The following is a 26,946-nucleotide window of genomic DNA, read 5'->3' on the forward strand; positions in this document are numbered from 1 at the left end:
ACCCTCCCTCGAACTCAATATTGTTTTCTAATTGTGTCCCCTTGTCAAGCTTACTTTTGGATGGGATGAACCCATTTTTAATAAACATATGCTTACATATATATCCTATAGATATTTCTTGAGAGATAATATTAAGATTACAAAGATTGTATAATTTTGTATCAATGTTACTTTATTCATGTATATCTTTTTCTTTACTTTTTATTGAACAAGTGGAATGAGGTGTTATTTTATATTATGGAACTTTTCATTTTCTTGATTATTTAATAATAACTTCATTCTGGCTAAATTGTCCCTACAATTATGAATGATAGAGATCGAAATGACACACTTCCCTAGAGATTAGAGATTTTGAGATACACTATCTATCACATGAGCAATGAGACACTTAGGTCCTCCCCTAGCCACACAATTTCTCAATGGTCCCATAGATTCATGTCCAATAACAAATTATGGTTATTTGTGAATTTAAGGGGAGGGAAAAAAGTAGGTAAAACTAACCATCTCATCATATACAAAGAGAGGATAAGTTTCTAAATTTTGTTTCTACTATTTTGGACAGTGTTAGACCAATTGAGTCTAATAATGATGATTGAGACCTAATTGTCATTGAGATGTAGCCTCTTAACATTGGATATGGACCAATCTCTAATAATGAGATGATCCATTCCTTGATGGTGTTCTCCTACCTACTAAGCCATCATGTTTATGTGTCATTTTAAGGATAAGCGATGTATTTATGCTTATTCATGTCATGGATTATATGTTAAGGTAATTAATATCTTTGAATTTTCCTTCAGTGGACAAGAATATTTATTTTGAACTTTTCCCTTAATTAAGATGTCATAGTTTTCCATCTTTTATGTAGAAATCTTCGTCCATATATATACCTTGATAACATAATAAAAATGTAGTTCGATTTCATTTTAACACTCAATCAAGTGAAGATATACTAACAAAACTTTTCATATTTTTTATGATTTAGTAATAGATACACTTGGTTCCTGTGGTAGCCAAATAATTTATCAATGGCCCCATAGATTCTATTCAAATAAGGAATTGTTGAGAGGAGGGGTGAATCAATAATTAAGAAACTCTTTTCCCTTTTCTTATTATGATTTTAATCCCTTCTTATATTCTTTAACTTGTGAGAGAATTCATTCATAAAAACAGTGAGCCAACAATATTTCAGACACACATGTTCAAACAACAATCACATGAGCAACACACATTAGACACAATGTTTTTCACGTGGAATCCCAGAGGGAAAAAACCACCAATTTTGTTTTTGGTTTATTATGTAAATTAAGCACCCACTTAATTACATCTATGTGCTTGTGAACATCCACTCACAGGAGGCACCGACCCCCTTTGGTTACCAAGCACTAAATTTTGAAGAGGCGCCAACCTCTTCAGTATGTAGGCACCAACCTACTCTTGTCACTTCTCTACTATTCAAACTAAAAATAGAGGCATACAATTATACAAGTAAAATACCAACAATGGTTGTTCACAGATTTGACTTGTACATGTTGCCTTATGTGCTCACTTGTAGCAAGTATCCTCTCACTACTCATAGTAACACTTCTTCTATGCTCTACCTTCTTTGTCAAGGGCTCTGCATCAACTGCCCTTCATTACTACCCTTACAATACTGCACGCAGTCCTCACATTTTTCTTGTTGTTGTATTACACAGTGTCCTCCCAGGTGCTTCAACCTATCTAATTTGATGTTGTTTCTAAGAGCACTACACACACACACATATGCTCACCTTCCCATCTTTTTCATTGTCGGTGATGGTTTTGCTCCACTGAGGCACTCTAGACAAGGAATTATCTCCTCTCTATCCTTTAGTTTCCAATATGTACTTAGGCATGGATTCACTTACCACTCTTGCATCTTCTGATAGTTTCTTGTCATGGCACCCAAAAATAGAGATGGACCCTGCAGTTCTTCATAGTATTTTTGCACAAAGCTCCTGTGCTGAGAAATTAATTCTCAGGTGACCTGCACACTCCTCCGAGAGCCCTAACTTCATTTATTGTTCCACAGATCTTGACAGTTCACAAAGGTGACAATTCTATTCTTATTTATCACAACCATTCATGCATGCAAAACAATCGATTACTTCCTTCATGCTCTCGAATTCATATCTTCTACAGATGTTGTCCTCGATTTCTTGTTACAAAGCTTTTCACAGGTTTAGCCCCTTTTAACTACAAATTCCTCTGTAGCTACTTCAATTTCGTAGCTGCCAACTCATGCATCCTTTAATTCTTTGTACTTCCTTATCAGAGAAACTCTATATCGCAACTTCACAGTGGTGTAGTGTTCCGATACTTCTCAATCCTGGCATCTTTAGCTCCTCTGGCATTGAGCTCCTTGAGTATTTCTCCTCCATGGGACCAAGATATGTGTGTGTAGATTAACATTAAGGTGTTAAGGCATTTTGTTCCTGTCAGGGCCAATCTTCCTTTGCTACTACTCTATGCCCTTTGTTCTATGTATTTACATGACCAAGATCCAACACAATATCGATATCCCCGTTCATCAAAACTTTCCAATAACCATATGTTCTAGAGTTTCGATATCTTAATATTCAAATATGCCAAGCTCTGATATGAAATCATCAATCCACATGGTGTCTATATAGCGATGACACATTTCACCTCGATATGGCACACTAGGGCACCCAATATTGTTGGATCAACCTACCACATGTCCTATCGTACTGCAACATCAGGCTAACATCAGATAACACAATAGTTTATTGGAACCAATCTCATGCTACCATGTGTCCTACTGCGACGAGAGAGAAGAGGGCCTGTCAACCCTAGGATTTGTAACAAAATCCTTTGTTAATATTCTTTGGCATTACTCGAAACTTTTAATACTATTAGAACATTTATAAGAAGAGCTTCGGCATAAATCACATATAGAAAGACCTTTGTCGACGCGTTTCGAACCAACAAGTGTGGTTCATCGTCAGGACAAGTTGAAGAAACAGATCCAGCTTAGCATGTTAAATAGTCTGAGCAGAGACTCCAACGGCTAAATCGAACAACGACTACTTTTGACCGTCAAAAGTAGCCGTTTTTCTTAAAGTAGCCATTGTTCGATTTAGCCGTTGGAGTCTCTGCTCAGACTATTTAACATGCTAAGCTGGATCTGTTTCTTCAACTTGTCCTGACGATGAACCACACTTGTTGGTTCAAAACGCGTCGACAAAGGTCTTTCTATATGTGATTTCCGAAGCTCTTCTTATAACTGTTATGGATCACAGAAGTCTCAATTCAAGTATTAGAACATCTTAGTGTACCATAGTTGAGAAGGTTTGAACCTCGATTCATGGTTCTTTAATATTCCGATACACTGATATGCTGACCTCCAACATTCCGATCCTCGATGTTTTGGTATGCATATCTCTGATATGTTGATGCGCCAATATGATGACCTTTGACATTTTGATCCCCATTATTCTAGTATCTAGATCTTTGATATTCCTATGCGCCAATATGCTAACCTCCAATATTCTAATGATTCGATTGGTTGACCTCCGATATGTCAATACTCTAACGTCCCAGGCCTCTAATATGTCGATATTCCTTCCTTTCTAAGGCCTCATAACCCTGAACTTCAATAAACCATATCTCTTGATCAAAGAACCCCTTTCTGATCTTCCCCACACCATTGGAAAATTTTTCTAGAGAATTTTGCATTGGATGGGGTCCAATGTAGGCTTTGAGTACATTTTCTACCTATGAGATGGTTGCAATCCTTTCTTCTCCTTGAATTTTCTTTGCTTTGTGCTTGGGGAAATTAACTCTCAATCACAATGTTGATCATTTTATGTCTTCTTTAGTAAGCATGCTACTATGATGATTATTTGTAAGAAGCCTCTAGCTACCACGGAGTTCCATATGGCCCATCACTATAATCATCATTTTCTTGCTTCTTCAGTAAGCCTGCTAATGTGATGATTCTCTACAAAGAACTTCAACAACCATGTGATTCCTCCCAAACACCCAATCATCATTCCGACCCTCGTTTTACATTAATGCCAACACTTACACAACAACCCATACACCATCAAATGTCCAACAGATTCATGTCCAATAATGCATTAGGGTTATTTGTGCATTTAAGGAGAGAAGAGAAAGTAATCACAATAAGAAACCTAATCACATACAACTAGAGGAAATTTTTCTAAACTTTGTTTCTACCCATTCAGTCTAATAGTGACGATTGCGACCTAATTCTCATTGAGGTGTAGCCTCTTAATATTGGATATAGACCAATCTCTAACTATGAGCTGGTCCATTACTTGATGGTGTTCTCCTATTCAAATCCATGATGTTCATGTGTAATTTTTAAGGATATTTGATGTATTTATTCCTATTTAAATCATGGATTATATATTAAGGTATTTAATATCTTTGACTTTTCGTACAATGAACAAGAACCTTTATTTTGAACTTTTCCCTTACTTTTGATGTCATAATTTTCCATCTTTTATGTCGAAAACATTGTCCATATTTATACCTTGTTAATATGATAAAAATATATTTGGATTTAATTTTCACACTCAATCAAGCAAAGATAGACTAATAGATTTTTTTCATTATTAGTCTTTTGAGAAATGAACTTTACCATTTTATTTTTGGTTAGGTAAAGGGTCCACATTATAAAAGTTTTGAGAATGGATAAACATCATGCACAATAATTATACATAGTACATAAATCTAATGGAATATATCTCCACCTATATAGAATTTATTAATTTATGGTTGGATTCACATTGATAATTGTGGTGAACAATATACACCCTCCTTGTAAACACTAGATTGAGTTAGTAATTTAGAAATGTTAGTGTCATAAATGGGAGAAATTGTGAGTACTCAATATTGTTTTGTAATTTTGTTCCCTTGTAAAGTTTAATTCTTTTTAATAAACATATCCTTACATCCATATCCTATAGAGATCTCTTGAGAGATAATAGTTATTTTTGTATGGAACAAGTGGAAATAGGTGTTATTTGATATTCTGGAATTTTTGTATTTTTGATGATTTAATAAGAGATTGATTCTTGCTAAATTGTCCCTATAGGTATGAATCATAGAGATGCAAATGACACACTTCCCTTAGATATTAGAGATTTTGAGATGCACTATCTATCACCTGAGCAAGGAGATACATAATGCATTAGGTTTATTTGTGCATTTAAGGAGAGGAGAGAAAGTAGGCACAATTAGCCACCCCATCAGATATAAATAGATGATAAGATTCTAATTTTTTTCCTACTATTTTAGAGAATGTTAGACCCATTGAATCTAATAATGATCATTGAGGCATAATTTTCATTTACATGTAGCCTTTTAAGATTGGATATGGACCAATCTCTAATAATGATATGATCCATTCCTTGATGGTGTTATCCTACTCACTAATCCATGATGTTTATGTGTCATTTTTAAGGATAAGTTATGTATTTATGCCTATTCATGTCATGGATTATATGTTAAGGTATTTAATATCTTTGACTTTTCCTACAATGAACAAGAATCTTTATTTTGAACTTTTCCCTTACTTTTGATGTGATAGTTTTCCATCTTTTATGTATAAAACATTGTCCATATTTATATCTTTTTAATATAGGAAAAATATAATTGGATTTAATTTTCACACTCAATCAACCAAAGGTATACTAATGAAACTTTTCATATTTTTTATCAGTTAATAATATCTTGATTCCCTATATATTGTCCCTACATGTATGAATGATAATGATGCAAATGACACATTTCCCCTAGAGATTAGATATTATTAGATGCACTATCTATCACCTGAGAAAGGAGACAATTAGTTCCTCCCTTAGTTATAAAATTTATCAATGGTCCCATAGATTCATGTCCAACAATGAATTAGAGTTATTTGCGCATTTAAGGAGAGAAGAGAAAGTAGGTACAGTTAGTCACCCCATCATATACAATTGGACGATAAGCTTCTAAATTTTTTTCCTACCCATTGAGTCTAATAGTGATGATCAAGAACTAATCTTCATTGATATGTAGCCTCTTAACATTGGATAGAGACCAATCTCTAATAATGAGATGATCAATTCCTTGATGATGTTCTTCTACCCAAATCCTTGATGTTTATGTGTCATTTTTAGGGATAAGTGATGTATTTATACCAATTTGTGTCATGGATTATATGTTGAGGTATTTAATATCTTTGACTTTTCCTACAGTGAACAAGAATCTTTATTTTGAACTTTTCCATTACTTTTGATATCATAGTATTCCATCTTTTATGTAGAAAACACTGTCCATATTTATACCTTTCTAGTATAATTAAAATATACTTGGATTTCATTTTCACACTTAATAAAGAAGACATAGAGTAATATAATTTTGTCATTATTACTCTTTTGAGAAATGACCTTTACCATTTTATTTTATGTTTGATAAAGGGTCCACATTATAAAACATTTTGAGAAGGGATAAACATCATGCACAATAATGATATATAGTACATTGATATAATGGAATATATATCAACCTATATAGAATTTATTACTTTATGGTTCGGTGCACATTGAGAGTTGTGGTGAACAATATACACAATCCTTGTAAACACTATACCGACTTAGTAATTTAGGAACCTTAGTGTCATAAATGGGAGAAACTATGAGTACAAAATATTGTTTTCTAATTTTTTCCCCTTATCAAGTTTACTTATGGATGGGATGAATCCATTTTTACTAAACATATCCTTACATCCATATCCTAGAGAGCTCTCTAGAGAGATAAAAGTAAGATTCTAAAGATTGTATAATTTTGGATCAATGATAATTTATTCATGTATATATTTTTCTTTATTTTTTTATGGAACAGGTGGAAAGAGGTGTTATTTGATATTATGGATTCTTTCATATTTTTTATCATTTAATTATAACTTTATTCTTTCTAACTTGTCCCTACAAGTATGAATGGTAGAGACACATATGACACACTTCCCCTAGAGATTAGAGAGTTTGAGGTGCACTATCTATCACTTGAGAAGAGAGATACATAATGCGTTAGGGTTATTTATGAATTTAAGGAGAAAAAAAGAAAGTAGGAAAAATTGCACATCCCATCATATACAACTAGAGGATAAATTTCTAAATTTTTCTCCTACTACTTTGGATAATGTTAAACCTATTAAGTCTAATAACGATGATTCAGACCTAACTTTCATTGAGATCTAGGCTCTTAACATTGGGTATTGAACAATATATCATAATGAGATGCCCCAATCCTTGATGGTGTTCTCCTACTCACCAAGCCAGGGTGTTTATGTGTCATTTTTAAGAATAAGCTATGTATTTATTCCTATTCAAGTCATGGATTATATTTTAAGATATTTAATATATTTGATGTTTCCTACAATTAAAAAGAATCTTTATTTTGAACTTTTCCATTACTTTTGACGTCATAGTTTTCCATCGTTTATGTTAAAAAAATTGTACATATTTATACCTTGCTAATATAATAAAAATATAATTCGATTTTATTTTCACACTAAATCAAGCAAAGATAGACTAATTGAACTTTCCATATTTTTTATGATTTAATAATAGCCCCATTCTTTGTAAATTGTCCCTACGTGTATGAATGATAAATGTGAAAATGACACACTCTCCATATATATTAGATATTTTGAGATGCACCATCTATCACCTGAGCAAGGAGACACTTGGTTCCTCCCCTAGCCACACAATTTCTCAATGGTCCCATAGATTGATGTCCAATAATGCATTAGGGTTATTTTTGAATTTAAGGAGAGAAGAAAAAGTAGGAAGAATTTGCCACCACATCATATACAAGTAGAGGATACGTTTCTAATTTTTTTCCTACCCATTGAGTCCAACAGTGATGATTGAGACCTAATTTTCATTGATATATAGCCTCTTAACATTGCATATGGACCAATATCAAATAATGAGATGATACATTCCTTGACAGTGTTCTCCTAGTCAAAGCCATGATGTTTATGTGTCATTTTTAAGGATAGGTTATGTATTTATGTTTATTTATGTCATGGATTATATGTTAAGGTATTTAATATCTATGATTTTTCCTACAATGAATAAAAATATTTATTTTGAACTTTTCCCTTACTTTTGATGTCATAGTTTTCCATATTTTATGTAGAAAACATTGTCCATATTTATACCTTGCTAATATAATAAAAATATAATTGGATTTCATTTTCACACTCAATCAAGAAGAGATAGACTAATAGAATTTTGTCATTATTACTTTTTTTATAAATGAACTTTACCATTTTATTTTAGGTTTGATAAAAGGTCCACATTATAAAAAGTTTTGATAAGGGATAAACATCATGCACCCAGAAATAAATTAATAAGGATATGTAGTACATAAATATAATGTAATATATCTCAACCTATATAAAATTTATTACTTTATGGTTGGATTCACATTGATAATTGTGGTGAACAATATACACCCTCCCTATAAACACTAGATTGACTTAGTAATTTAGAAACCTTAGTGTCATAAATGGGAGCAACTGTGAGTACTCAATAGTTTTCTAATTTTACCCCCTTGTCAAATTTTCTTATGGATGGGATGAATCTCTTTTTACTGAACATATCCTTACATCCATATTCTAGAGAGCTCCCTTGAGAGATAACATTAAGATTCCAAAGATTGTATAATATTGGATCAATGTTAATTTATTCATGTATATCTTTTTCTTTCTGTTTTTTATGGAACAAGTGTAACGGCGTGTTATTTGATATTATGGAACTTTTCATATTTTTTATGATTTAATAAAAGCTTTATTATTTCTAACTTTTCCATAGATTTATTAATGATAGAGATCCAAATGACACACTTCCCCTAGAGATTAGAGATTTTGAGATGTACTATCTATCACCTAGGTAGGGATAAACTTGGTTCCTCCCCTAGCCACAAAATTTCTTAATCATCCCATATATTCATGTCCAATAATGCATTTGGGTTATTTGTGAAATTAAGGAGAGGAGATAAAGTAGGGAGAATTAGCCACCCCACCATATACAATTAGAGGATAAGTTTCTAAATTTTGTTCCTACTATTTTGGAGAATGTTAAACCCATTGAGTCTAATAATGATGATTGAGACCTAATTTTCATTGAGATGTAGCCTCTTAACATTGGATATGGACCAATCTCTAATAATGAGATGATCCATTCCTTGATGGTGTTCTCCTACTCACTAAGCCATGATGTTTATGTGTCATTTTTAAGGATAAGTGATGTATTTATGCCTATTCATGTCATGGATTATATGTTAAGGTATTTAATATCTTTGACTTTTCCTACAATGAACAAGAATATTTATTTTTGAACTTTTACCTTACTTTTGATGTCATAGTTTTCCATATTTTATGTAAATAACATTATCCATATTTATATCTTGCTAATATAATAAAAATATAATTGGATTTCATTTTCACACTCAATCAAGAAAATATAGACTAATAGAATTTTTTCATTATTACTCTTTTGAGAAATGAACTTTACCATTTTATTTTAGGTTTGAATAAAGGGGTTATTTGTGCATTTAAGGAGAGGAGAGAAAGTAGACACAATTAGCCACCCCATCATATACAACTAGAGGATAAGTTTCTAAATTTTGTTCCTACTATTTTGGAGAATGTTAAACCCATTAGTTTCTAAGGTCTTTGTGCTAAACATATGAAGAGAAACAATGTTCTTAATATTTTGTATGCTTTCACAATGTTTCAAATTGTTGAATTGGTTTTGAGTATTAACCGCATGCATGATTTTTTCTTTGGGTGTTGCAGGTCACACATTTACTGTTAATGCTAATCTTTTCTACTCTATTGCCTTACTATGTTTCCTTTGCAACATTTGTTGCAATTTCTAGTTAGGATTTTTTATGTAAATATTAAATACGACATAACTCTCTAGCCTGCCTGCATTAAAAATAGAATTTTATTTATAAATAGTTTATGATAGTTCTTGTGGAATTAGTGAACATGGAAGCATTGGAAGTCAAGTGGTGGTGCTAAATAAAAGTAAAACTTCACATCATTTTGTGAAATGATTTGAATATCATATTGTAATGTGAGTCACTCTTTATATTTGTAATGAAGTTTATAGTGGCATGTGTGAGTTGATGTATTGGTTTTAGAGAATGTTTAAGTATATAAATAGAATCTCTATGAGTGGAATTAATTATTTTCTATACCTTAGTCAACTAATGGTAAAGCAATGTGTACCCCTAAAAAGTTTGCAGTAAGCTAAAACGACTTTGTAGTGCAAGTTTTTTATAGTCTAGGAACAACTTGACATAGGAAAGTCATGACCGTATAGTAGCCACCTCTTGTGATTGTTCGTGGTGAAATAGAAACTTAATGTATGGTTTGTCATAAGAGGAAACCACTTCATGCAATGTTTGATGTGAGAAAGAAACTACTTGATGCAATAAGAAGAATGCACTTCATATTGTGATGGTTATAGGCATTATTTTCTCAAGTGAAATAGATATAATCATACTATTGGTTAAAAATTTAATATACTTCTAATGATGTTGATCTTCGTTTTATTTTTCCAAGATATCATTAAGAAATTACACTTCAGAAATTCAACCATATAAAAACAGTAGGATAGTATGGATCACAATAAAAAAAGAGAACACAATATTTACCCTAGGAAAACCCACTTGGGGGAAAAAACCAACAACCTTTTGAATAGATAATTTTTTCGTGTCAACAAAAGACACACCTAGATTTCTAGTCAACGAGTAGGTTGAACTTTACCTTCAACAAATCTATGGCCAAACCATGTCAATAACCTCCAAGTCAAGCCTCAAATATTCCCATCAATTTCACCTTCCTATTCTACCCTAGTCCAAAATTCAGCCTCCCAGTAACTCCCCATAAACCCAAAATTTTTGTCATGCAACTGTTGATAAAATTTTGCCCTACAACTGCAACTTTCCCATAAACTTAGGAAAACTAGAGAGAGATAGATCATGCACTCTTGCAGGCTATATATAGAGAGAGAGAGAGATGAATTTTTCCTTATTTTTTATCCTCCTTGTCCTTCTCATCCTTCACTTGGATGCCCATAAGGTTATTTATTGAGAGAGATGAAATTGTTTCCTTAGAGGAGGAGGTTGAATGCATTTATATGGTGAGTTTCTAGGTTGGATGGGTGTGTGCATTTTCTAGGCCAACTTGACCTAGGGGAAGGATAGCTTGTCTATTTTTTAGAGCCAAAAAATCAATTTTGAAAATTCAAAATTCTCTTTTAAAAGTCCATAAGGACATCACTCAAAAATATTTTTTTATTTCAATCTAGCATGAATATAATTCTTTACATTGATCAATATAAAATACATCAAGGGCTAAAATATATATTATGAATACTGACCATCAACAAATTCCATACTTCCTCTTAACTAGGGAGGTATTCATAATGATTGTCTTAGATGCTCTCAAGTTGACAAATTTCAATAAGAAAATGTTATAGCAAATCATCAACAATATCATCATCATCAACAACATCAACTAGTTATCACAACTAGGTTATCACAACTAGTTGGTGCCACTAACCCATAATCTTGGTCAGTACTCCTCACACATGGCATAACATTTAACATCAACTATTCATGACAACTCTAGTCGATACCACCGACCTATAATCTTAGTCAGTACTCTTAATCTAGAATAGTCTTGGTTCACCATTCTATAGGTTGGTACCTTTGACCCCTTGGTGAAACTCCAAAGACCACACTCTACATGAGTAGTTGGGCCTTATGCTAAATAGGATCCTCATCCTCTCTAGAGAGACTGAGTTTGACTCTAAAATCCATGAATTCAACTAAGTGATCACGAGGTTCTATGACCATTCTCCCCAACTGGCCAACATATTTAACAAAAAGAGAGTGACTGGCCATGATGGTATCATATCAACACTCCCTCTCAATGAGAGGTGAAATCTCCACAAACCCAAGGTTTTCCCCAAAAGTTTATGAACTTCAGTCTCGACATAAGCTTTGTCAAAATATCATATTTATGCTTATTAGTGGAGATGTACTCATGCTTCACTACTCCCTTCTGCACCATTTCACAAATGTAGTGATACTTGATTTCGATGTGGTTCAACCTATCATGGAATGAAAGGTTCAATGGAATATTCATGTATCTTTAATTGTAAAAATATATCACGGTTGGTTCCAACTCCCAATCAAACAATCTCGCAGACAACTTATGAAGCCACATTGCTTCATTGCAACCTTCATTAGCTATGATATACTCTATTTTTGCAGTGTTGACTATGATATATTTATGCTTCCTGCTCAACCAAGAAATCATAACAGAGCCCAACTGAAGCATCCTCCTAAAGTACTCTTCTTGTCATCCTTACTCCTTGCCTAGTCAAAATATGTATGTCCCTATAGTTGTACATCACTATTTGAGACATACATAGAACCATATCTTACAATATGACATATATATCTCAAAATGTGCTTTGATACAATTTAATTTTCATGTCTCGATTCCACCTAGAACTCGTTCAACATATTTATTACAAATAAAATGTCCTTCTTGGTATTAACCAAATACATATATGAGCCAATAAACTATCGGTAAATAGATGGGTTTAGCAAATTAGACTCAAAGTCTCTCAACTTATTCAAATTAGTCACCATGGAAGTTTCCATGAATTTATAGTCCACCATGCCAAACTTCTGAAGGATATTAATAACCTAATGCCTTGAGATAATATCCTTCATGTCAAATTTATAGGCCAACTCTCTCCTACACTGAATAATGAGAGGCTCAACACTTGTCAAAAATAAATCATCAACATATAGCAATAAAATCATAGGTACATTCTTCACAACCTTGAAATATAGTTTTGGATCAACATCAATTTTAGGGAATCCAAGTCTCTTCAAGTAGCTATCAATTTGATGTAGAAATTCCCACTGTAGATCAATAGATTATGTAATATACTAAAACACAATACAAGATCTACTTCTACAACGGTTTGCGGAAGCTTAATCGAATTGAGCAAGATCAAGAGAACACATATAACTGAGAATGAGAAATCAATCACACACAACATAGAAGAAATAAACCGGGGAAAGCCTCAGCCTAAAATGCCAATCTTTGTATTATCATACAAGTGGAAATCTTGTTCAAGTTACAAAAAGATCATCTCTCAAGCTATCTTGCTCTCTCTGCAATCAAACAATACAACTCACAGATTGAATACACATAGTATCTGTCCTCCTCAAGCCCTCAAAGCCTCCTATTTCCTTGCGCAGTTTTTCTTGGGGTCCAGTGAATCCATAAGTGTGAATTGGCCTCGTCACACTCACAAAGCCTGAAGAAGTAACTACACAATCCTCAAGGAAAGAATTCCTTCTACATGTAAGGAATATTCACAATGGAATATTCTAGCAATTGATAGTACACTCTCCCTCCATCTGATCTCAATTGGGTCTCTAACTGAACTGACATGCACGAGTTATTTATGAGATAATATTCAGTTATCTGAAGTGCAACAATTACATGCATGCATGCATTAACTAACTGAATTTACATTAATTCAACAAACTATTTGAATTAATCTAACTGGACTTGACTCAGTTAACCGAGCCAAGTAATTTCAACTCAATATTATAACTCATCCTTATCTCTTTAACTGATGGATAAATTCATCAAGTAATGGAGAAACTGTTGCATGTCCCCACCTAGAATTCATATTTGATTTTCTTTAACTAATTAACTCAATATGAATTAATTAATTATTTTACAAATAGCTGTTAAGATCAAATTCAAATTTTACTTCACTATTTTAGTTTAGGGACTGACTAAAATAGGAAGGTATCCCGAAATTCTATTTATAGTAATGCTATTTTTATCACTTCCATTTTTCATTCGTTGTTGCTATGTTCAACAATGGTTGAACTGCTATTTATAGCACTGTTATTTTTAGCATTTCTTGTTGCTATTTTCAACAGTCCCTCTCAAGAAGGAAGGGATTATCAGTAACCCCAATCTTATCTCTGTGGAACTCTAACTTGCATTTTGATAATGCCTTAGTCAAAATATCTGCATCTTATTCCTCGGTCGAAACATATGGCAGCAACATGATCCTCTTGACCACAAAGTCTCGAAGATGGTGATACTGGATATGAATGTTTTCGGACCTGTCATGAAAAACTGGATTCTGAGAGAGTTTGATACAACTCTGGTTATCACAGTAGATCACTGTAGGATCCATCCTTTGACCAAAAAATCCCACTAGAATCTTTTGCATCAAAATGGCCTCACATGCAGCCTGACTAGCAGCCATGTATTTAGCCTCTGCTGAGCTAAGTGCAACTGATATCTATTTCCTGCTGTACCAGGAAACTATAGTTGAACCAAGGTTGAAGATTCCTCCAGAAGTGCTCTTCGAGTCTAATGGACTCCCTGCCCAATCCACATCTATGAAGCCCTAAAGCTTCACTCTCTGTCTATCTATACCACAATCCGAAATGAGATGTGCCTCTGAGGTATCTCAGCACATGCTTCGCTGCCTTCCAAAACAGCTTGGTAGGCTAAACCATAGCTTGAGTCAGTTGGTTCACCACAAAGCATAAGTCGGGTCATGTGTTCACCAGATACATAAATGAACCCACCAGTTGCCGATAAACAGCAGCATCTACTACCTCACCTAAAGTAGCATCCTCCTTCCTCCAGTTCCTAGCTAGAGAAGTTTGCATGGGCTTGCACTTCTCCATGTGAAAGCGCCTGAGTATCTCTTTGGCATACTTGCCTTGAGGCACAAATACTTCACCATCTTTTTGCCAGAACTCCATGCCTAGAAAGTAGTGCATAAGGCCCATGTCCTTCATCTTGAACTCTCTTGCAAGGTCCTCCTTACAAGGCTGTATCAACTGATCATCACCTGTCAAAATCAGATCATCGACATAAAGAACAATGATCGATGGTTTACCTTCTACCATGATGTGGTAAAGGTTCACATCTACTTCATTCTTAGTGAAGCCCAAACTCGTGAAATAGATGCCGATCCTGGTGTACCAAGCATGGGGTGCTTGCTTAAGCCCATACAAAGCCCTCTTGAGTCTGCACACATGTGACTCATGATCGAAGGTCTCAAAACCTTCTGGTTGTTCAATGTACACGTCCTCCTCAATCTTCCCATTGAGGAATGATGTCTTCACGTCCATCTGGTCGATCTTCCACCCCATCTGAGCTAATAGAGCTAACATCAATCTAATCGATGAGTACCTTGCTATGGGAGAAAAAGTCTCATCGAAGTCGATCCCGTCGATCTATGAGAAACCACGGGCAGCAAAACCTTGCCTTATGTTTCTCAACACTGCCATCACTTGCCTGCTTTACCTTGTAAAGCCATCTGGAACTCACCATTGACTTACCGTGAGGTCTTGGGACAACATCCCACACACTATTCTGAATGACATAGTCATACTCTTCTACCATTACATCAACCCAGACTGGTTTTTGCACTGCCTCCTCGAATGAAGAAGGTTCGGTATTGACACACTCCCCAACCAGGGCCATGTACCCAGTGTGTTGCTCTGGCGACCTCCTCTATCTGCGCTGAGAATATGGCTATCCCACATTCTACTGTACATCCAACATCAACATATCAGCTTCCATTGAGCGTTTCCACCCATCTCTGGAAGTATCAACACGAGTGTATGTCTCCACTCCCAGATTCTCTGCATGCGGCTGCTCCGCATCAATTTGAGGCTCATCCTCAGGAATTGAAAGTTCCTCCTCTGCATGCAACTTGAGCTCCCTCTCAAGTGACACTTGCATGGCTTTCTGCTCATCGAACTTCAGATCCCTGGTTACCACAGTCCTTTGAGTGGAACGTAGGTACACCCGATAATTGTGGGGTGTATCCATCTACCCCACAAGTATTCCCAACTCAATTTGACTTAGTTGAACTAGTTGTATTTAGTCTAACTGCCAAATACACTAGTGATGAGTGATGTGAATTAATTATTAATTAATTCACTAATTATTAACTCATAAATCAACTAAAGAATACATCAGTTAACTCAGTGAATGGACAGTTCAGTGGAGACAAGTGTTAGAGGTGGGTGAAAGGGTGAGACTACTATCAGTTGTGACTATAGCTGTGCATGAGATTTGCAAAATCATTGATTGAGATTGCCAATGAGGATTGCGCAGTACAAGCCAAGGGGAATTCGAACTTGGATCAGATCTATTCTCAACTTGGATTGCGCAGTAGAGGCAGGCAAACAGCGGAGGAGATTTGAACCCGTGACTTGTTCAGATCTAAGCTAGTTTGTGTGTAGTAGGTGGAGATAGTACTGAGTACTTGTGAGGAGTATTGTACTATGTACTGTTACATGTTCTCTATCATTATAATATACATATAGTTGGGGGTTTTCAGCTGTATGTTTTCCCCATTACACATTGTGTTCATATGTGTGATTGACGTTTCAATGTGCGCATGCAATTGTTTTTTTAATTCCGCAAATTGATGATCAATGGTAGAGGAGGTTATGTATTATGCATGCATTCCACAAATAGTGTATAATCACGATAATCTCTGTGAATAAGTGTAATATTATTCAAATTTCTACAAAACCAATTCAATTTGTGACTCTAGGATTCCTTGATGAAGTTTAGAGTGCTGATAAAATGTATTAGCATTGTGAGAGAAATGGTCACATGTAGTGTTAGTGTTTCAATCTTAATCGGTGTCTTCATTGTGGGAAGAAAAGATATTTATTAGAGAAAATTTGAAAGAAAAGGAAGCATACAAATATAGTCAATTATGGATGGAGAAATTCCTAAAGATGGAATAAAGAAGTGAAGAAACTACATCAGTATTACCACCCAGTCAAAACAAAGGTAAAGACATGAGAGTCAAATATGGTACTCTCCACACCTAAAAAGGGGGAACCACACTAACAAATGAAACTCTCCTGCACCTTTAAGAAGGGGAGTGAATTGATGAAGTGAAGTTGGTTAGATCTCATCTGAAGAATAAAGCATTATTGAAAGAAAATTGGTTAGTGATCGTCCAAAATCCATTAGATAATTCAAAAAAGATTGGTTAGTGGTAATCTCAAAACCACCACATCATTTGAATATTTCTAGCTAGTGGTAAATCGTAAACCACTAGGTTCAATGGAGGATGGTTAGTGGTCAACTAGAAAAAGCACCACTTAAATAATCCATAGCCCTAGCTTATATCCCTTCCAAAAATGAACCATTTAAAAAAATTCTCACAATCTAGGTGATGGGGGGAACATCTAATATCTAGCTCCAAGTTATGAAGTCGTATCAATCATTTCAATGAGCATTTGGCACGGAATTTGTTTCGTATGTGTTATATTATTTTCAAAATTAGTCCCATGTACTATTCCATTGTGTTGAGTACAACACAGGATCACAGGTAGGCTTCTACTCCCACTATTGGGGGACTGCCCCCCAGCATAGTGTTTTGTGGAAAAAATAATTTTATGCGGACCCAATAATGGTTCCGCAGACCCAAGAATTGTGGGAATACCTACCAAAAGTTTTGTGCATGGTTTTGACAATGATGGTTTTTCCCATGGTATTTTGTAGATCCGGTCAAGGGAACTATGGTTATGTTCTAAAATAACATTAATGGATTGAGATTTATGAATGCTTCGACATGTATAAAATGTATTGTAACATTGAAAAGAATATAATGAAAAATCAATCAGATTTTCCCGATTTTGGGTTCCAGGAGAAAATATTTGTGTATGTTTTTATGTTCTTGCCATTGCATATATATATATATATATATATATATATAATAAATTGTTTGCAGGTAATTTCTATATATGGTTAAAACATAAAAAATTGTTGATTGTAGCATAGAAACTAGGAATCTCTTAAACAATCATTTTAACATAAATGTTCAGAGATAAAAATTGATCACTTCCATATATTCAAATATTGTCGATTTTCAGGAATATGTTCATTGAAACATAGTTCAATAGTTTCGTATTAAAGATAATAAAGGTTATTGGTACAATTATCCAGGATAGTGACTAAGGGGGAATGTTAGACTATGATTCCCTAGACAACCACAAATTATGAAAATACAATGGCCATGACTTGTAATTCCTAACTTGATGAATTGTCATGATAATTTACTGATGAGTTGTGAGTGTGATCTAGTTCTAGATCTAAAAGATAAAGAATGGTCATTCATGCATTATAAATTCATATTTTGAGATCAATACAATACAACCAATTGGCTTTAGGCCTTTTTTCCATCTTCTTTGTCTTGCCTAAATCTTGCTAATTCTTAACATCTATCTTTATCTTTGTATTAATTTCATCAGGAGCACAACCTTAGTCATTTTCCTTAATCAATCATACTCGAAACAAAACTAGATATTCAAATATAGACATGAAATTAGCTCATAATTGTCATAGATTTCAACATCTAATAAGGATTATTTTAGGATTGGGGTATAGTTAAACTCATATTTCTTTATTGTTACTCATTCGAAATAAAAAAAAATTGCAGATGGTCGACACTCAATGATACTCTTGTTTATCATGGAGAAGCTCTTTGACATCCCATCCATTAATTTAATCTTGTTCTCTTTGAGTTATGATCTCTACTACTAATATCCTAAGTTCTCCTTCCATCTTCCTTCTTCTTCTTTCCTCTATAGCCTTCATTCATGTTTCACATGATACCTTTGGAATGCTAACCATCACAATGGTTGATTTTTCAGTGTGTCTTTGACAATAACAAAAAGTAAATTAAAAGGAAATTACTTTCTTATACCAAATTTACAAAAGGCTAGAAAAGAATCAGGTTCATGTCATGAAGATACCAGATTTTTTTTTCTTAACGGAAACAATTAGATTTATGTTTAATAAAAGTATGTAACTAGGTTGTATGACAAAGGACTGCATGATTGATCTACCAAATCCATTGTAAAATTGTGATCGATATTGTCCACCTAACATTTATTTCGAAATACCAAGTGGAACTACATTGCAATTTTTTTCACATAAGTAAATTTATACAAATATGCTACATAGAAAGAGACAAAAACAATACTTAACCGAACTAGTTTATGGGCCTACTTCTTGTTACCATTGTTGAGATGTTGTTAGGGATTTCTTTTTCTTTTCTACTTTTTTCCAAACTTATTTTTCCTTCTTTTGATTTTTTGTTATTTCTAGTGTCCAAATTTATTTTCCATTCATTAGTGTCCTTGCTATTTGTGTAGGGCCTATATTATCTTTATGTGAGGGGCCTCTTTTCTCTAATCATTAGGTTGCTTATCTCACATGATCTAACCAACTGAACATAGACTAGGGACTTCGTTTTGTTTCTTGCCCTAAATCATGATGAGTATCTTAATTTTTTTATTTTTTTCATATTTTATCGATAGAATATGAACTTCTTTTGGTTTCATTCCCTAATTCATCATGAATAACTTCGTCAATTTTATTTTTCATGTTTTACAGAGTTTGGTGAGGTATCATCTTCATTGGAATGAAAGGATTAGTAGGTGGAGGTGAACTACTAACAAGTGAGACTATTTGATTATCTTCTAAAGAGCCAACACACTTTGTTTGTTACATTGTTTCTCCATAGAGTTCATAATTTCTATTAAGAGGTATAATAGAGATTACATGCTGTAGATGCCGAAGGCATATGCTAATAAAGTGGTATTACCACCATTCAGTAGTTCCATAAGATCTGTCCCATATGTGTCACTGTGGATACGATGGGGCTGTATCCATTTACAAAAAGTTTTCAGATATACATGTTGTTCTGAAATATGCAAAAAGTAAAAGAGGTATGTCCTCTGTTCGAAAAAATACATAATATGTCTGTAAAGAGTCAGTCCAATATATACAGAGCATGGGCTAGAAAAATCAAAATTTCAAAATTTCAGTTGGGGAGGATTCCCCCTTGTAACAGTCCATCTATGTACGGTCGATGGTAGAAGACGTGCATCCCTTCTGGACTGTGTTCCTCGATCATCCAATCGCCTAGAGGCCGAGCCGCCGCTTCTTTCGAGAGCCGGTCAGCAGTTGTATTTCTTTCCCTGTAGATATGTGAAACAGTGATCTGGTCAAAAAATGTTTTGAAAAAAACAATTTCTTCCAAGATATGTCTCAAAGAGTATGTGTGACAATAGGAAATATTGTTTGCCCAATCAATTACAATCTTAGAATCACCAAATATTTGTATTTGTCTGCAATTTTTAGAAAGAGCGAAATAGAGAAGATGTCTCAATGTGATGAGTTCGGCATGATTGTTGGTCCCCAGACCAAGACCCAGTTTCAGATGAAAATAATGAGATTCTGTAATGTGGAAAAGGATACCCCCACCGCACCCTTGTACAGATGCGGCACCATCAAAGTATGCCCACGGCATGTTTCTGTTGATAATTTCGGAGGTGATCTGCCTGGGGATATTAGCTTTGATGTCAAAAGGGATTTCAGTGAAGGCCGAACAAATGGATGGCGGAAGGTGCTGCCAGTTCTCCCTGCCTGCCGCAAAGATTATATCATTACGCTTATACCAGATATATATGGCCACAACCAAAGGCAGATTCCTTGCTTTCTCCGAGGACACAGCTGACCACCAGAGATCCCAGGCCGAAGAGATGTCATCTGCGTGCCAGTCGGTTGTGATGTTAAGAATAAGTTTGACCTGCTGCCAGATTTCCCTGGTGATTTCGCAAGAGAGAAATAAATGGTAAGTAGATTCCTCCGCCTTGTTGCAGAGGACACACCAGGTAGGGCCAGCGAATGAACGCCTTTTTAGATTTTCCCCCGTTGGTAATTTATTCGCCAGTATGTTCCACATTAAGAGCCTGGCTCTGGGCTGAGCTTGAAGCTGCCAAATATTCGACCACCAACTTTTTATCAAGTCAGGCTTCTTGTCCTCGATGAGTTTTAAGTATCCCGACTTAGGAGAATATAAACCTGATTTTGCAGGTGCCCATATAAGTTCATCATCATGCTCATGTAACTTAATATGAGATTCAGAGAGAGCCTGTAAGTATCGCTGCCATAATTCCGCCCATTCATCTGTTAATTGCCACTGATGGTCCGATCTCCAAGCTTGAGAGAAGATAGTTGATCGGATGGGGTCTCCGACCTGATCTAAGTATTTGATACCCATATAATTAAGATGTTGGATCATGTCTGCCGGAAGGAGGTGAGCGTTTCCAGACCCAGGCCATGGGTCCAGCCCAATTCGAACCTGGGTACCATTTCCAATCTTCCAGAGCAGGTTTTCCTTGATGAGGGGCAGAGCTTTTAGGGTGGCTTTCCAGATGGCCGACACACCTTGAAGTTGCCAAGAAGGTCTACGAATCCAGTCAAGGATGTTTGTGGGCCAAATGTATTTTTTGTGTATGACTTCTGCCCATAAGCTATCCATCTTGAGAAGAGACCATCCCTGCTTTGCTGTTAGGGCGAGTGCAAAATCGGGAAGGGATTTAAGTCCCCATCCTCCCCAGTGCTTGGGCATGGATACCAGGGACCATTTAGTCCAAGCAAAGATCTTACCCTTTTTATTCCCATTCCACAGGAACCTGCTACAAATCTGTTGAATTTTCTGTAAAATGCCTTTCGGAACCCAGGTAAGGGACATCCAATATACCGGTGTGGCCTCGAGAACAGATTTGATCAGCTGTAATCTGCCCGCTTTTGAAAGTAGGCGGTGGTGCCAACAAGTTATCCTCTTTTCTATTTTGTTGATGAGCCACCCCCAGTGTCCAGAATTGTATCCATCCGGCCTTAATCTGAATCCCAAGTATTTGATACCATCCAGAAGATTGTTTTCCTGGAAGGGAAAGAACTGAACAGCCAATAGAGATTCTTGTTGAGTGCATCTCGTCACTGATCTGGTAGATTTGTCCCTATTTATTTCCATACCCGTGGTTTGCAGAAGAGTTGAAGGATCCGGTTAAGGGCCGTGCTATCTCTAACGCTGCCATTAAGGAATATGAGAATATCATCCACGAACAATAGGTGTGTGATGGAGAGCTGTTCGGTAATTTTGAGGCCGCTTATCTCCCCATTCCTTTTGGCATCCGCAATAAGCCTGCTCAACCCTTCCATTACAATGAGAAAGAGTAGTGGAGAGAGAGGGCATCCTTGCCTGATGCCCCTGTTAATGTAAAATCGATCTGATGCTGCTCCATTGATGAGAATGGCAAACGAGACAGATGTAACACATCCCATGATCCAGTTAATGAAAGGCAGGGGGAAGCCCAGGTGTATAAGTGTCATCTTAAGATAAAGCCAATTCACCTTGTCGAAAGCCTTAGTAAGATCAATTTTTAAAGATACACTTTTCAGATTCTTCAGCTTGATGGAATGTAGGGTTTCCTGGGCAGTACCAATAGCCTCATAAATATGGCGATTTCGAAGGAAAGCAAATTGTTCAGCAGATATGTGGGAGGAAAGAATCGGCTTAATACGATTGGCAATTATCTTGGCAATGATTTTGTATAGGCAATTGCAGAGGGAGATGGGCCGGAAGTCATTGAAAGAAGAGGGTTCATCAGCTTTGGGGATCAAGGCAATATAGGTCTGATTCATAGGTGGGTGGATGTGCCCCGAGAGCCGGCTTTCCTCAACAACAGCTAAAATATCCTCACCCATCTGTTCATAAAACGCCAGATAGAATTCCACCGACCATCCATCTGGTCCCGGACTCTTCTCTTTCTTGAACCATTTTAGAGTATTCTCAAGCTCCAGAGATGTGACAGGAGCTGTAAGGTCTTCCAGATCCTCCTGGCCAACAAACCGAGGGAGTTTTTCAGCAGTTCTAATAATATCTGGAAGATTGATTTCTGGTGGAGCTGTAAAGAGACCCTTGAAATGGGACACCCCAAGACTAGCCAATTGCTGGTGAGTGGTAGCCCAACCATCTGGCTCTCTAGGAAGTCTCCAAATGGTGTTCGAAGCCTTCCTGCCGTTGGCTAAGTTGTGAAAGTATTTTGTGTTGCAGTCCCCCGCTTTGAGCCAAATGGCTCTACTTTTAAGCCTCCATTGCTCCTCCTTTTCAAGTAGGATTTTTGCTTTTTGTCCATACAGACGGTTGAGCAAGGCTTTGGATTCATCAGTGAGGTAACCAGATCCTTTATCATCAGTTAATGAGGCTATCTGAGTTTCAGTATCCGTCAAAATCTGTTCATCTCTTTTCCTCTTGGCTGTCGCCCAGTCTTCAGTAAGAACTTTGAGTTTATTAAGCCTAACACAGAAATCATAGGCCTTGCGATGAGTCCGCAGAGGGGGCTGAGCAACCCAGAAGTTCGTGACCATATTATTATAATCCGGATCCTTGAGAAAGCCAGCGAAGAATTTGAAAGGGGATCTCGGCTTGGGTTTATTATCACTAATCTGTAAAAAAATTGGAAGATGGTCAGATAGACCCCCTATGCCAACCCATTGTCTGTATAGTGGACAAATCTGAATTAGATCCTGGTGCATCATGAATCTATCTAATCGCCTCCCCAGTGCAGCCTCCCCTGTGCGTTGATTGTGCCAAGTAGGAAGTTTCTTATTCATGGGGATGTCCACCAGGTGATGAGAGTCCAGCAGTAAATTCATTTGATCCGCAATGGAATCCCACTGGGCATTATGACCCCAAGATTCGCCAACTCCCAGAGAGAAGTTGAAATCCCCTCCAATCAATGTATGCTAAGTTATATGGTTACCAGATAGAAAGTCTTGCCAGAAGGGGAGACGATGCTGGTTGGGACCATATATGTTAATAAATCTTATCGGGAAGCCCAGATCCCCAGCCATGATATCCATTCCCAGGAACCCTCTGCCCCCCCAGGTGGAGATTGACTTACACTTCCTTGGGTTGATACCGATGAGTAAGCCACCGGATCACCCACATGCGTCCAGTCCATGCAGAGTCCACCCCGGAAGAAAACCTTGCAGGCAGTTCACCGCCATCTCAGCTGTGCATAGAGTTTCTTGCAGAAAGATAATATCACATCTTGATACATGAAGAAGTCTTTTCAGAGCCAGTCGTTTTTTGGGGTTGGCAAGTCCCCTGCAATTGAAGGAGAGCCAGATCATGATTCACCACAGTGCATGGGCTCGATAGCTCTAAGCGCCCTTTCAATAGTAGATTGTCTCCCCAAAGCAACGTCCGCCACAGCGTTTAACTTAGCCGATGAGATATGAGAAGGTCTGCCCCGTTTCTGTTTTTGGAGTCGACCCGGGGAAGAGCCCAGACCTAGTATTCGAGGCTGAGCCCTAGATCGCAGGTGATAGTGGTGTGATCCGGATAGCTCCGGTGAAGAAGAGTGGTCCACGACCCCCAGGATCTGGTTGGACATGGGAGGGGTAGTAGAAATGGATGGCGGAGGAGGGGCAATAGTGCAAATAATGGAGGGAATGGGAGCAGATTCAGAGCGAGATGTTTGTATAAAAGAGTGAATATTAGATATCATATCATTAGAGCAAGATTGTGAGAGAGAGGGGACAGAATCATTACCCGGACGAGTAGGTACAGTCGCAGCCGGTTTTGTATTCTTCCCGGCAGTCCATGAACGGGTCCGCGGCGGTCCAGGTGCAACCAGGTCCTTGCTGCGAGCAGTTTTTGTTGTGCTATCCCCCTTCTTCGTGGAGGGGATCTCCTGCTGAGGCTGCACATCTTCCGATGGCTGGTGCTCTCCTTCATTTTGATTCACCGTGTTCTGTTGGCGAGGTCCCTTGGAGTCCTCCGAAATCCCCTTCGCAAGCAATGGGCAGTCCTTGAAGAGGTGCCCTACTTTGTGGCATCTCCTGCACCGATAAGGCACTCCTTCATAATCAAGGGGTTGTTTGCGCGAGACATGATTGTGGTGCAGGGTGATCTTTTCCACCAGCCCAGGTCTGATATCCATATTAACCAGAATTCTTGCCATAGTCCTGATGCCCGTCTTTTCAAATGATCTACCATGCTCCAGATAGGTACCTAGAGTGTCCCCAATCTTTTTGAAGGTGAATTGATTCCAGTATTGCCAAGGTAATCCTGGAAGCCGAACCCATATGGGGCCTTCGCCAAGATGTTTGCGCTCTGGATCAAACAGGGGATCCCACCTTTTAAGTAGCACCGGCGCGAGCTCAATATGCCAATATTGGGTAAGTACCCACTGAGTGTATTCGGGTCTCTGAAAGTGTAGGGCAAACCAGCCCCTTGTAAGCACCATAACCTCCGGGAGTTCTTTGAAAAGCGATCCCCAAATCTCGTTTACCCAAAGTTTGAGCCTCTCCGCAGAATAAGTTCGTCCTCTGACTCTGCCCACTAACACTTTTCGAGCTGCATCCATCACGTCCGGAATAGGATCTTCAGGTCCCAAGTTGATATTGTAGTCAGGATCAATGGAGCGGAGGCAGCGTCCCTTGGTCACCTTCTCGGAGCGCCTCCCAAAAGGAATTCCCTTCAGCAGGTTTTGGCACGGATCAGATGTGCTGTACTGTGCTGATGCAGCTGAACGAACCGGGAGTGGAGTGGTGAAACAACCTGAGGGAATTGGAGATCGAGGGGAGGGAAAACCAGAACCCGGGAAGCCGGATACAGGGGGGATGAAGGGTTGCTGGAGGGATTGAGGCATAAATGATACGGAGGGGGAGTGGGAGCTTGAAGGGGGGGGAGGCGGAGGGGGAGGATGGAGCGCAGGCCGATTGAGTTCCTGTAAGGAGACGTCGAGCAAAGGGGATCCCAGGAAACAAGAGCCTAGTAACTGAGCAGTGGCCGGGGAGAGAGGAGGGCATGCAATGGGCGGGGATTCCGCTGTTGAGATAGCCGGTCCTTTGTTTTTATCAGCAGAAGACAAGTGTGGATGCAGATTCGGGGCACCTGTCGTAAAACCCAAAGCAACGCTACGCGGAATCATATGAGGCCTGCTGGTGTGTGCCCATATTTCTTGATGCGGCCTAGGGTCCGCCTCGTAATCTACCAATTCCTCGTCACCCATGTTAAACTGTCGGATATGCGTCGCGAGCGGGGTTCGAGCTGAGGTCCGGTAGCACCGAGATCAGGGAAGTCAGAGCGGCAGTGGGCTCAGAGGTGGGTGCCCAGGGGGGACCGCGGAATAAAATAATCCACGCAATAAAACAAAAACAACAGTGCCGCAGTCAGCCCGGCATTACAAGAGACCCGGGGGCTGTCTGTAAACCGCCATGGGGTTTGGTTCAGCAGCGCAGAAACTTGCTAGGGTTCCGCCATCGCCCTTCGGCTTCAGCTCATGATTCCTAAGGTGGCGGGCCACTATGTACTGTTACATGTTCTCTATCATTATAATATACATATAGTTGGGGGTTTTCAGCTGTATGTTTTCCCCATTACACACTGTGTTCATATGTGTGATTGACGTTTCAATGTGCGCATGCAATTGTTTTTTTAATTCCGCAAATTGATGATCAATGGTAGAGGAGGTTATGTATTATGCATGCATTCCACAAATAGTGTATAATCACGATAATCTCTGTGAATAAGTGTAATATTATTCAAATTTCTACAAAACCAATTCAATTTGTGACTCTAGGATTCCTTGATGAAGTTTAGAGTGCTGATAAAATGTATTAGCATTGTGAGAGAAATGGTCACATGTAGTGTTAGTGTTTCAATCTTAATCGGTGTCTTCATTGTGGGAAGAAAAGATATTTATTAGAGAAAATTTGAAAGAAAAGGAAGCATACAAATATAGTCAATTATGGATGGAGAAATTCCTAAAGATGGAATAAAGAAGTGAAGAAACTACATCAGTATTACCACCCAGTCAAAACAAAGGTAAAGACATGAGAGTCAAATATGGTACTCTCCACACCTAAAAAGGGGGAACCACACTAACAAATGAAACTCTCCTGCA

General features: G+C 37.3%; 1 protein-coding gene across 1 annotated transcript in view; it reads right to left on the reverse strand.

Moving 5' to 3' along the window:
* The window catches only part of LOC149199849 (uncharacterized), a 32,829-nt gene extending 8,835 nt beyond the window's left edge, over positions 1 to 23,994 (reverse strand). Inside the window, exons 1-3 of the mRNA XM_089400738.1 lie at positions 23,935 to 23,994; positions 22,004 to 23,776; positions 20,441 to 21,911 (exon numbers count right to left, since the gene is read on the reverse strand). Of these exons, the coding sequence (XP_089256864.1) occupies positions 20,441 to 21,911; positions 22,004 to 23,776; positions 23,935 to 23,994 (3,304 nt within the window). The remainder of the gene's footprint in view (positions 1 to 20,440; positions 21,912 to 22,003; positions 23,777 to 23,934) is intronic.
* Between the last annotated feature and the right edge of the window lie 2,952 nt (positions 23,995 to 26,946).

Source organism: Pinus tabuliformis, chromosome 2_1, assembly GCF_031772625.1.
Source record: "Pinus tabuliformis cultivar Carrire ecotype Pingquan chromosome 2_1, CPIR1, whole genome shotgun sequence".
Lineage (NCBI taxonomy): Eukaryota > Viridiplantae > Streptophyta > Pinopsida > Pinales > Pinaceae > Pinus > Pinus tabuliformis.